Source organism: Herpailurus yagouaroundi, unplaced genomic scaffold (assembly GCF_014898765.1).
Source record: "Herpailurus yagouaroundi ecotype Mexico unplaced genomic scaffold, PumYag 28, whole genome shotgun sequence".
Classification (NCBI taxonomy): domain Eukaryota; kingdom Metazoa; phylum Chordata; class Mammalia; order Carnivora; family Felidae; genus Herpailurus; species Herpailurus yagouaroundi.
The window spans coordinates 935,698-948,916 of NW_024412376.1; the positions used below are offsets into that span (position 1 = coordinate 935,698).

The following is a 13,219-nucleotide window of genomic DNA, read 5'->3' on the forward strand; positions in this document are numbered from 1 at the left end:
ACATGTGAGATGCAGCAAAGGCAGTGTTTAAAGGGATATTTGTAGGATTAAATGCATACATTAGAAAAGAAGAAAGGTCTAAAATCAACCATCTAAACTTTCACCTTAGAAAGCTAGAAAAAGAAGAACAAATTATATTCAAAGTAAAAAGAAAATAAATAATAAAAATATGGGCAGAAATCAATAAAATTAAAAACAGAAAATCATTAGAGAAAATCAACCAAACCAAAAGCTGGTTCTTTGAAAAGGTCAATAAAATTGATAAGCCTCTAGGGTGCCTGGGTGGCTCAGTCAGTTAAGCACCCATCTCTTGGCTTCGGCTCAGGTCATGATCTAACAGTTCTTGGGATTGAGCCCTGCATCAGGCTCAGTATTGACAACATGGAGCCTGCTTGAAATTCTTTCTCTCCCTCTCTCTCTGCCCTTTCCCTGCTCTCTCTCTCTCTCTTTCTCTCTCAAAATGAATTAACATTTTTTTAAAAAATGGGGAGTCTGTGTGGCACTGTTGGTTAAGTGTGTGACTTTGGCTCGGGTCATGATCTCATGCATCGTTCCTGGGTTTGAGCCCTGTGTCAGGCTTTGCTCTGGCGGTACAGAGGTTGCTTGGGATTCTCTTTGTCTCTGTCCCCCTCTCTCTCTGCTCCTCCCCCACTTGCATGTGCTGTCTCTTTCTCTCTTTTTCCAAATAAATAAAGTTTACAAAAAATTTGATAAGCCTCTAACCAGGTTAACTAAGAAAAAGAGAGAAAAGACAAATTATTACACCAAAAATGAAAGAAAATACATCACTACAGATCTCATGGACACTAAAAGGATAATAAAGGAATACTATAAATAACTCTATGCAAACAAATTTGATAATCTAAGTGAAATGGACCAATTTACAAATGACCAAAATTCACACAAGAAGGAATAGACAAACTAAATGACTATATCTGTCAAAGAAATTGAACCAATAATTAATAACCTTCCCAAAGAGAAAGCACCAGTCCTAGATGCGTTCACAGGTAAATTCTACCAAACATTTAAGGAAGAAATTATATCAATTCCCTACAATGTCTTCCAGAAGATAGAAGCAGAAGGAGTAAGGCCAGCATCACCCTAATACCAAAACTAGACAATGGCATTACAAGGAAAAAAACTACAGACCAATTTCTTTCATGAGCATTGGTGCAAAATGTCTCAATAAAATACTAGTGAATAAAATCAACAATGTACAGAAAGAATTATACACTACAACCAAGTGATGAAAGGCTGGTTCTGTATTAGAATGATAATTAATTTCTCTAGAGGAAGATGGCGGCGTAGGAGGACGCTGGGCTCACCGCGCGTCCTGCTGATCACTTAGATTCCACCTACACCTGCCTAAATAACCCAGAAAACCACCAGAGGATTAGCAGAACGGAGTCGCCGGAGCCAAGCGCAGACGAGAGGCCCACGGAAGAGGGTAGAAAGGGCGGCGAGGCGGTGCGCACTCCACGGACTGGCGGGAGGGAGCCGGGGCGGAGGGGCGGCTCGCTGGCCAAGCAGAGCCCCCAAGTCTGGCTTGCAAAAAGTGGAGGGGCCTGACGGACTGTGTTCCGACAGCAAGCGCGACTTAGCGGCTGGGAGGTCATAAGTTAACAGCTCTGCTCAGAAAGCGGGAAGGCTGGAGGACAAAGGGAAGGAAAGCTGCTGAGCCCCCGGACAACAGAGCTCAGTTTGGTGGGGAACAAAGGCGCTCGCTAGCGCCATCTTCCCCGCCCATCCCCCAGCCAAAATCCCAAAGAGAACCAGTTCCTGCCAGGGAACTTGCTGGCTCCGCGCAAACACCCAACTCTGCGCTTCTGCGGAGCCAAACCTCCGGCAGCGGATCTGACTCCCTCCTGCTGCCACAGGGCCCCTCCTGAAGTGGATCACCTAAGGAGAAGCAAGCTAAGCCTGCCCCTCCTGCCTCTGTGCACCTTGCCTACCCACCCCAGCTAAGACGCCAGATCCCCAGCATCACAAGCCTGGCAGTGTGCAAGTAGCCCAGACAGGCCACCCCACCCCACAGTGAATCCCGCTCCTAGGAGAGGGGAAGAGAAGGCACGCACCAGTCTGAATGTGGCCCCAGCGGTGGGCTGGGGGCAGACATCAGGTCTGACTGCGGCTCCGCCCACCAACTCCAGTTATACACCACAGCACAGGGGAAGTGCCCTGCAGGTCCTCACCATGCCAGGGACTATCCAAAATGACCAAGCGGAAGAATTCCCCTCAGAAGAATCTCCAGGAAATAACAACAGCTAATGAGCTGATCAAAAAGGATTTAAATAATATAACAGAAAGTGAATTTAGAATAATAGTCATAAAATTAATCGCTGGGCTTGAAAACAGTATAGCTGACAGCAGAGAATCTCTTGCTACAGAGATCAAGGGACTAAGGAACAGTCACGAGGAGCTGAAAAACGCTTTAAATGAAATGCATAACAAAATGGAAACCACCACGGCTCGGATTGAAGAGGCAGAGGAGAGAATAGGTGAACTAGAAGATAAAGTTATGGAAAAAGAGGAAGCTGAGAAAAAGAGAGATAAAAAAATCCAGGAGTATGAGGGGAAAATTAGAGAACTAAGTGATACACTAAAAAGAAATAATATACGCATAATTGGTATCCTAGAGGAGGAAGAGAGAGGGAAAGGTGCTGAAGGGGTACTTGAAGAAATAATAGCTGAGAACTTCCCTGAAGTGGGGAAGGAAAAAGGCATTGAAATCCAAGAGGCACAAAGAACTCCCTTCAGACGTAACTTGAATCGATCTTCTGCATGACATATCATAGTGAAACTGGCAAAATACAAGGATAAAGAGAAAATTCTGAAAGCAGCAAGGGGTAAACGTGCCCTCACATATAAAGGGAGACCTATAAGACTCGTGACTGATCTCTCTTTTGAAACTTGGCAGGCCAGAAAGAATTGGCACGAGATTTTCAGTGTGCTAGACAGAAAAAATATGCAGCCGAGAATCCTTTATCCAGCAAGCCTGTCATTTAGAATAGAAGGAGAGATAAAGGTCTTCCCAAACAAACAAAAACTGAAGGAATTTGTCACCACTAAACCAGCCCTACAAGAGATCCTAAGGGGGACCCTGTGAGACAAAGTACCAGAGACATCACTACAAGCATAAAACATACAGACAGCCTCGGCCCCACGTGTGCGAACTGCTACAATGGAAGTGAAAGGAAAAAAAAAAATCACAGGAAAAGATGTGAAGACCTCACGAGAAAAAAACATATTTCATAAAAACAGTGATTCTGGTTCGTCAAAGACCTTTCCAAGAAAAGTTGTCAAGGAAGGTGGACCTAAAATCACACCTAAGAACTTTGAGAAATGTGCCACAAAACCCGGGAAAAAAGGTGTAAAGCAGTTCAAAAATAAGCAGCAAGGGGATAAAATACCAAAGAACAAATTCCAGCAGGCAAATAAATTCAACAGGAAGAGAAAATCCCAGGCGGATGGTAAAAGTGATGAATCAGCGGCCAAGAAACCGAAGTGGGATGACTTCAAAAAGAAGAAGAAGGAACTGAAACAGAGCAGACAGCTCAGTGATAAAACCAACTATGGCATCGTTGTTCGTGCGAAGCACATTTGGGAGACCTTACGACGAAAAGACTGTGACAAAGAAAAGAGAGTCAAGTTGATGGGTGATTTGCAGAAGCTGATTCAAGGGAAGATTAAAACAATGGCATTTGCTCACGACTCCACTCGTGTGATCCAGTGTTACATTCAGTATGGTAACGAAGAACAGCGAAAACAGGCTTTTGAGGAGCTGCGAGATGATTTTGTCCAATTGAGTAAAGCTAAGTATTCCAGAAATACTGTTAAGAAATTTCTCATGTACGGGAGTAAGCCGCAGATTGCAGAGATCATGAGAAGTTTCAAAGGGCACGTGAGGAAGATGCTGCGGCACGCGGAGGCGTCCTCCATCGTGGAGTATGCCTACAATGACAGGGCCGTCTTGGAGCAGAGGAACATGCTGACGGAGGAGCTCTACGGGAACACGTTTCAGCTCTACAAGTCTACGGATCACCCAACTCTGGACAAAGTATTAGAGGTACAGCCCGAAAAGCTAGAGCTTATCATGGATGAAATGAAGCAGATTCTAACTCCAATGGCCCAAAAGGAAGCTGTGATTAAGCACTCATTGGTGCATAAAGTATTCTTGGACTTCTTTACCTACGCACCTGCCAAGCTAAGATCAGAAATGATCGAAGCCATCCGCGAGGCGGTAATATACCTGGCACACACACACGATGGCGCCAGAGTGGCCATGCACTGCCTGTGGCACGGCACGCCCAAGGACAGAAAAGTGATTGTGAAAACAATGAAGACTTACGTTGAAAAGGTGGCTAATGGCCAGTACTCCCATTTGGTCTTATTGGCGGCATTTGATTGTATTGATGATACTAAGCTTGTGAAGCAGATAATCATATCAGAAATTATTAGTTCCTTGCCTAACATAATAAATGACAAATACGGAAGGAAGGTCCTCTTGTATTTACTGAGCCCCAGAGATCCTGCACACACAGTGCGGGAAATTATTGAGGTTCTGCAGAGAGGAGATGGGAACGCACACAGTAAGAAGGACACCGCCATCCGCCGGCGAGAGCTCCTGGAGGCCGTCTCTCCGGCTTTGTTAAGCTACCTGCAAGGACACGCCCGCGAAGTGGTGCTGGATAAGTCTGCGTGCGTGTTGGTGCCCGGCATTCTGGGAGCTGCCACGGGAGACGTCCGGCCCGCCATGAGCGCCATCGCCGGCTTGGAGGCCGCAGAGTTGCACCCGGGCGGCCAGGACGGAGAGCTTCACGTCGCAGAGCATCCTGCGGGACATCTCGTTCTGAAGTGGTTAATAGAACAAGATAAGAAGATGAAGGAAAGTGGAAGAGAAGGTTGTTTTGCAAAAACACTTGTAGAGCATGTTGGTGTGAAGAACCTGAGGTCCTGGGCCAGTGTAAACCGAGGTGCCATTATTCTTGCTAGCCTTCTCCAGAGCTCCGATCAAGAAGTTGCAAACAAAGTCAAGGCTGGACTCAAAGGCCTCATTCCCACATTGGAGAAAAACAAAAATGCCAGCAAAGGAATAGAAACGCTGCTTGAAAAACTGGCCGCATAGTGGAGATAGTTAAGAACAAGATGGAATCTTCTTTCCTGTTCTCTTTTCCCAGAGCAGGAAAGAAGGGCCAGGGGCCGCCTTCCTGGGAGTCTGGGTGCTCTGTATATGTGCTTCTTCTTTGTATAAGAGTCTATTTATAAAACAGTTTTCTAAAAACAAAACAAAACAAAAAAAAACATACAGACATCACAATGACTCTAAACCCATATCTTTCTATAATAACACTGAATGTAAATGGATTAAATGCGCCAACCAAAAGACATAGGGTATCAGAATGGATAAAAAAACAAGACCCATCTATTTGCTGTCTACAAGAGACTCATTTTAGACCTGAGGACACCTTTCGATTGAGAGTGAGGGGATGGAGAACTATTTATCATGCTACTGGAAGCCAAAAGAAAGCTGGAGTAGCCATACTTATATCAGACAAACTAGACTTTAAATTAAAGGCTGTAACAAGAGATGAAGAAGGACATTATATAATAGTGACAGGGTCTATCCATCAGGAAGAGCTAACAATTATAAATGTCTATGCGCCGAATACTGGAGCGCCCAAATATATAAAACAATTACTCATAAACACAAGCAACCTTATTGATAAGAATGTGGTAATTGCAGGGGACTTTAACACCCCACTTACAGAAATGGATAGAACATCTAGACACACGGTCAATAAAGAAACAAGGGCCCTGAATGAGACATTGGATCAGATGGACTTGACAGATATATTTAGAACTCTGCATCCCAAAGCAACAGAATATACTTTCTTCTCAAGTGCACATGAAACATTCTCCAAGATAGATCATATACTGGGTCACAAAACAGCCCTTCATAAGTTTACAAGAATTAAAATCATACCATGCGTACTTTCAGACCACAATGCTATGAAGCTTGAAATCAACCACAGAAAAAAGTCTGGAAAACCTCCAAAAGCATGGAGGTTAAAGAACACCCTACTAACGAATGAGTGGGTCAACCAGGCAATTCGAGAAGAAATTAAAAAATATATGGAAACAAATGAAAATGAAAATACAACAATCCAAACGCTTTGGGACGCAGCGAAGGCAGTCCTGAGAGAAAAATACATTGCAATCCAGGCCTATCTCCAGAAACAAGAAAAATCCCAAATACAAAATCTAACAGCACACCTAAAGGAAATAGAAGCAGAACAGCAAAGGCAGCCTAAACCCAGCAGAAGAAGAGAAATAATAAAGATCAGAGCAGAAATAAACAATATAGAATCTAAAAAAACTGTAGAGCAGATCAACGAAACCAAGAGTTGGTTTTTTGAAAAAATAAACAAAATTGACAAACCTCTAGCCAGGCTTCTCAAAAAGAACAGGGAGATGACCCAAATAGATAAAATCATGAATGAAAATGGAATTATTACAACTAATCCCTCAGAGATACAAACAATTATCAGGGAATACTATGAAAAATTATATGCCAACAAATTGGACAACCTGGAAGAAATGGACAAATTCCTGAACACCCACACTCTTCCAAAACTCAATCAGGAGGAAATAGAAAGCTTGAACAGACCCATCACCAGCGAAGAAATTGAATCGGTTATCAAAAATCTCCCAACAAATAAGAGTCCAGGACCAGATGGCTTCCCAGGGGAGTTCTACCAGACGTTTAAAGCAGAGATAATACCTATCCTTCTCAAGCTATTCCAAGAAATAGAAAGGGAAGGAAAACTTCCAGACTCATTCTATGAAGCCAGTATGACTTTGATTCCTAAACCAGACAGAGACCCAGTAAAAAAAGAGAACTACAGGCCAATATCCCTCATGAATATGGATGCCAAAATTCTCAATAAGATACTAGCAAATCGAATTCAACGGCATATAAAAAGAATTGTTCACCATGATCAAGTGGGATTCATTCCTGGGATGCAGGGCTGGTTCAACATTCGCAAATCAATCAACGTGATACATCACATTAACAAAAAAAAAGAGAAAAACCATATGATCCTGTCAATCGATGCAGAAAAGGCCTTTGACAAAATCCAGCACCCTTTCTTAAGAAAAACCCTTGAGAAAGTCGGGATAGAAGGAACATACTTAAAGATCATAAAAGCCATTTATGAAAAGCCCACAGCTAACATCATCCTCAACGGGGAAAAACTGAGAGCTTTTTCCCTGAGATCAGGAACACGACAGGGATGCCCACTCTCACCGCTGTTGTTTAACACAGTGCTGGAAGTTCTAGCATCAGCAATCAGACAACAAAAGGAAATCAAAGGCATCAAAATTGGCAAAGATGAAGTCAAGCTTTCGCTTTTTGCAGATGACATGATATTATACATGGAAAATCCGACAGACTCCACCAAAAGTCTGCTAGAACTGATACATGAATTCAGCAAAGTGGCAGGATACAAAATCAATGTACAGAAATCAGTTGCATTCTTATACACTAACAATGAAGTAACAGAAAGACAAATAAGGAAACTGATCCCATTCACAATTGCACCAAGAAGCATAAAATACCTAGGAATAAATCTAACCAAAGATGTAAAGGATCTGTATGCTGAAAACTATAGAAAGCTTATGAAGGTAATTGAAGAAGATTTAAAGAAATGGAAAGACATTCCCTGCTCATGGATTGGAAGAATAAATATTAGCAAAATGTCAATACTACCCAAAGCTATCTACACATTCAATGCAATCCCAATCAAAATTGCACCAGCATTCTTCTCAAAACTAGAACAAGCAATCCTAAAATTCATATGGAACCACAAAAGGCCCCGAATAGCCAAAGTAATTTTGAAGAAGAAGACCAAAGCAGGAGGCATCACAATCCCAGACTTTAGCCTCTACTACAAAGCTGTCATCATCAAGACAGCATGGTATTGGCACAAAAACAGACACACAGACCAATGGAATAGAATAGAAACCCCAGAACTAGACCCACAAATGTATGGCCAACTCATCTTTGACAAAGCAGGAAAGAACATCCAATGGAAAAAAGACAGTCTCTTTAACAAATGGTGCTGGGAGAACTGGACAGCAACATGCAGAAGGTTGAAACTAGACCACCTTCTCACACCATTCACAAAAATAAACTCAAAATGGATAAAGGACCTGAATGTGAGACAGGAAACCATCAAAACCCTAGAGGAGAAAGCAGGAAAAGACCTCTCTGACCTCAGCCGTAGCAATCTCTTACTCGACACATCCCCAAAGGCAAGGGAATTAAAAGCAAAAGTGAATTACTGGGACCTTATGAAGATAAAAAGCTTCTGCACAGCAAAGGAAACAACCAATAAAACGAAAAGGCAACCAACGGAATGGGAAAAGATATTTGCAAATGACATATTGGACAAAGGGCTAGTAGCCAAAATCTATAAAGAGCTCACCAAACTCCACACCCGAAAAGCAAATAACCCAGTGAAGAAATGGGCAGAAAACATGAATAGACACTTCTCTAAAGAAGACATCCGGATGGCCAACAGGCACATGAAAAGATGTTCAGCGTCGCTCCTTATCAGGGAAATACAAATCAAAACCACACTCAGGTATCACCTCACGCCAGTCAGAGTGGCCAAAATGAACAAATCAGGAGACTATAGATGCTGGAGAGGATGTGGAGAAACGGGAACCCTCTTGCACTGTTGGTGGGAATGCAAATTGGTGCAGCCGCTCTGGAAAGCAGTGTGGAGGTTCCTCAGAAAATTAAAAATAGACCTACCCTATGACCCAGCAATAGCACTGCTAGGAATTTATCCAAGGGACACAGGAGTACTGATGCATAGGGGCACTTGTACCCCAATGTTCATAGCAGCACTCTCAACAATAGCCAAATTATGGAACGAGCCTAAATGTCCATCAACTGATGAATGGATAAAGAAATTGTGGTTTATATACACTATGGAATACTACGTGGCAATGAGAAAAAATGAAATATGGCCTTTTGTAGCAACGTGGATGGAACTGGAGAGTGTGATGCTAAGTGAAATAAGCCATACAGAGAAAGACAGATACCATATGGTTTCACTCTTATGTGGATCCTGAGAAACTTAACAGGAACCCATGGGGGAGGAGAAGGAAAAAAAAAAAAAAAGAGGTTAGAGTGGGAGAGAGCCAAAGCATAAGAGACTGTTGAGAACTGAGAGCAAACTGAGGGTTGATGGGGGGTGGGAGGGAGGAGAGGGTGGGTGATGGGTATTGAGGAGGGCACCTTTTGGGATGAGCACTGGGTGTTGTATGGAAACCAATTTGACAATAAATTTCATATATAAAAAAAAAAGAATGATAATTAATTTAATCCATTACATCAAAAGAATAAAGAAAAAATCACATAATCATATCAATAGATGCTGAAAAAGCATTTGACAAAATCCAACACCCATTTATCGTTAAAAAAAAATCTCTCAGCAGTCTAGGAATACAGGAGGAATTTCTTTAACATGATAAAGAATATCTACAAAAAACCTACAGCTAACATTGTACTTTAATGATGAGAACCTAGAAGATTTCCTGATAAGATCAGGAACAAGGATGTCTCCTTTCAACATTATACTGGAAATCCCAGGTAATGCAATAAGAAAAGAAAAAGACATAAAGAGTATACAGATTAGAAAGGAAGAAACCATCTTTGCTCACAGATGAAATGATTGTCTATTTAGAAAATCTGGAAGAATTAACAAAAGCTCTTCTGGAGTGCCTGGGTGGCTCAGTTGGTTAAGTGTCTGACTTCAGCTCAGGTCATGATATCACGGTTCATGAGTTCGAGCCCTGCATCAGGCTCTGTGCTGACAGCTTGGAGCCTGAAGCCTGCTTTGGATTCTGTGTCTTCTTCTCTCTCTGTTCCCCCACCCCCTGCACCTGTGTCTCTGTCTCTCAAAAACGAATAAACGTTAAAAAAAAAGGGGGGCACTACCATTGACATTAGCCTACCCCAAAATAATATGTACAGTACAACTTTGGTTTGCGAGCATAATTCATTTTGGAAACATGCTTATAATTCAAAGCACTTGTATATCAAAGCCAATTTCAAGAACATTGGCTCAGTTGTGATCATGTGACATTAGGCATCACATACTACTCATATTGTAATACATCACTCATTTTTCAAGTTAAAATTTATTAGAAATATTTGTTCATCTTGTGGAACACTTGCAGAACAAATTACAATAAAACTTTGGTTTGTGAGCATAATTTGTTCAGGAAACATGCCTGTAATCCAAAGCAGTTGTATATCAAAGAAAATTTCCGCATAAGAAATAATGGAAACTCAGATGATTCATTTCACAACCCAAAAAATATTCACATAAGATGGTTACAGGACTGCAATATGATACAAAATAATAAAGAAAAAAAATATAAAGAAAAATAAATTAACCTGCACTTGCCTTTGAAAACTTCGTGGCTGGTGTGAGGGAGACAAGAAAAAGGAGGGTTATTGTGTAGGACGACTTTCACTATCCCTAACGGATGTTGACTACAGCACAGTATTAATAAACTCTTGTTATATACCGTATTTAATGTAACTGGCAATAGGGCAGCAGAGGAAAGGGTCTATATCTGTAGGCAGCCTGACCTAGAATGAGGCAAAGTATTCCTAAACTTACTCTTGTATGGAAGAGCAAAGGACTGTCCATAGGTGCTTTGAAGTGACAAAGAATACATTAGTGCCAGCTGTGGGCACCTTCCAATGTTCTGAACAATCACTGATTTCTGCCAAACACCACAGCCTGAGACTGAGCATCTGAGTATAGGAGATGATCACTCACAATCCTGTAGAGAGAGAGAAAGAGGGGGAGAGAGGGAGAGAGGGAGAGAGAGAAAGAGAGAGAGAGAAAAACATCTGTATTGCAAGACCTCACTTGTTTATCAAGTTAAAACTTATTAGAAAAGTTTGCTCGTCTTGTGGAACACCCACAGAACAACTTACTCGCAATCCAAGGTTTTACTGTATTTCGAGAAAGAGGAGGTAGCAGTACTAAACACTGCTGAGAACTTAGATGAGATAAAAACTAAAGAACACTGCCATGGAAGTTAGCCATTGTCGACTTTGGGAAGAGCAGGTTCAGAAGCCAGAGTACAGTGGGATAAAGACAAAGTAGGGAGATAGTAAAGACAACTCAAGAACTGTGTCTGTGGAGACTACTTTGTGATCATGCAAACTGGAGTTATAAAGAGATGTTTGTTTTTTAAGATGGGAGGAGCAGGAGTATGTTCACAATCTTCCTACTTAACACAATGTACTGTGCTTTTCTTTGGTCAAAATGTTGACTGCAAGCTCCATGAGATTCGTCTAGACATAGATTTTTGAGTCTAGTGCATAGTAGTCTCTCAAAAAGGGTTTGTGAACTGAAACTAAACCTAGTCCAAGCTACCGCAGAAACTCCTATCACTATCATTCTATATTTAGACAGGATAGGCTAGATAATGCTGTGACAATAACCCCAAAATCTCAGTGGCTTAAAACCATGAAGGTTTGTTTATTGCTCATCCTATGTGCTTATCTTTGGTCAGCTCTGCTCCATGTCTTCTTCAGTCAGGGACCCAGGGTGACAGAGCTTCTATCATCTGGAATGTTTGCAGTCACCATGGCAAGGGAAGGGCTTATGGAAAGTCACATACTTTCATTCACTGGACAGAGTCACATGGCCACACTTATCTTCAAGTGGGACAGGAAATATATCCTTCTCCTGTGGCCAGGAAAACAAGATCTAGAATATTGGACCTAATGACTTTCATATTCCCTCAGCCTTCCAGGAGGTGAAAAGAGTTACATTTTTCCTATAGTCTCTGAAGGGGTTCATGGAATCATAATTGACAACAACTAGTACAAACTATCCTTTTTGTCTCCTCTGTTCCCCAGCTCTCCTCAGTCAGCATATTTATCTTTGTGATTGCACTTGAAAGTTGTCTTTGAGATTCTCCAGTTTTGCCACAATTCAAATATTCTCCATACAGCAGCAAGAGGGATCTTTATTTTTATCTTTATTTATTTTTGAGAGAGAGAGATACAGAGCATGAGCGGGGGAGGGGCAGATAGAGAGGGACACAGAATCTGAAGCAGGCTTCAGGCTATGAGCTGTCAGTGCAGAGCTTGATGTGGGGCTTGAACTCATGAACCATGAGATGACTTGAGTCAAAGTCAGATGCTTAACTTACTTGGCTACCCAGGTACCCAAGAAGGATTTCCTTAAATATGAATCATATTATGTCATATACTTTCTTAAAAATCTTATGATTTCTGGAAAAATCCAAACTCCTTACCGTGACTTACCAGTTTCTACAAATCTCCCCAGCCTTGTCTCATACTCTCAATTCATAAAACCTTGATACACTCCTTTCTATTCCTCACACACACCAACCTCTTTTCTATCCTTTTCTTCTAGAAGTATTTTTTTCCAGATTATCTCATGCCTGCTCCATGTCATCATTTTCTCAAACCAAATGTCTTCTTCCTGGAGAGAACTGTTCTGGACATTCCAGCTAAGGTGGCTCCATCCCTATGCAGACACTATTTATCCCACTACTCAGTTTTATATTTAGCATTTATCACTATCTGAAATTATTTTACTTATATTATTTAATTTTTAATCATTAATTAGTTAATTATTTTTAATTATTTATTGCCTATCTGGACTTACTGGAATAGAAGATCCTAAGTTTAGGAATTTTTACCTATATTGTTCACTAGGGTAAATCCAGAAAGGTTTTAAATATCTATTTATTGATTAAATATAAATAATTTAATTAATATCTTTTGGACATGGATAATGCTAGGAAGGAAATTTGTTGCCAAACTGAGGTCAGATTTGAGTACCAGTCTTTCCTAAGCATCAAATTGTCAAAGGAGCTCAGGGATGATGAGCAGCTGGAAGTCAGAAAGGACTGCATGAAAGAGGAAGCACTGCCATGCATTTTGATAGTCTGTGCTTGCTGGAGACAAGAGGCAAACCTGAGCTCTCCAAAGCTGTGAGGTGGGTCAGAAAGCTACTCCTGGAGATAGTCATCTTGAAACACAATACCTTCAGTGGGTAAACTAGAAAACAAAATTTAAAAATTAGGAATGAGAACAACAATCTGTCATGCAGAGGGATGGTAAGAATACTTGCCTGAGTAAGCCTTGGCT

General features: G+C 41.4%; 1 protein-coding gene across 1 annotated transcript; it reads left to right on the forward strand.

The window, feature by feature from the left end:
• Window positions 1-3,155: 3,155 nt before the first annotated feature.
• Window positions 3,156-5,281, forward strand: LOC121045238 (pumilio homolog 3). Its single transcript, XM_040497952.1, has one exon. The coding sequence runs from the start codon at window positions 3,182-3,184 to the stop codon at window positions 5,123-5,125; it is 1,944 nt and encodes a 647-aa protein (XP_040353886.1). The 5' UTR covers window positions 3,156-3,181; the 3' UTR covers window positions 5,126-5,281.
• Window positions 5,282-13,219: the final 7,938 nt, after the last annotated feature.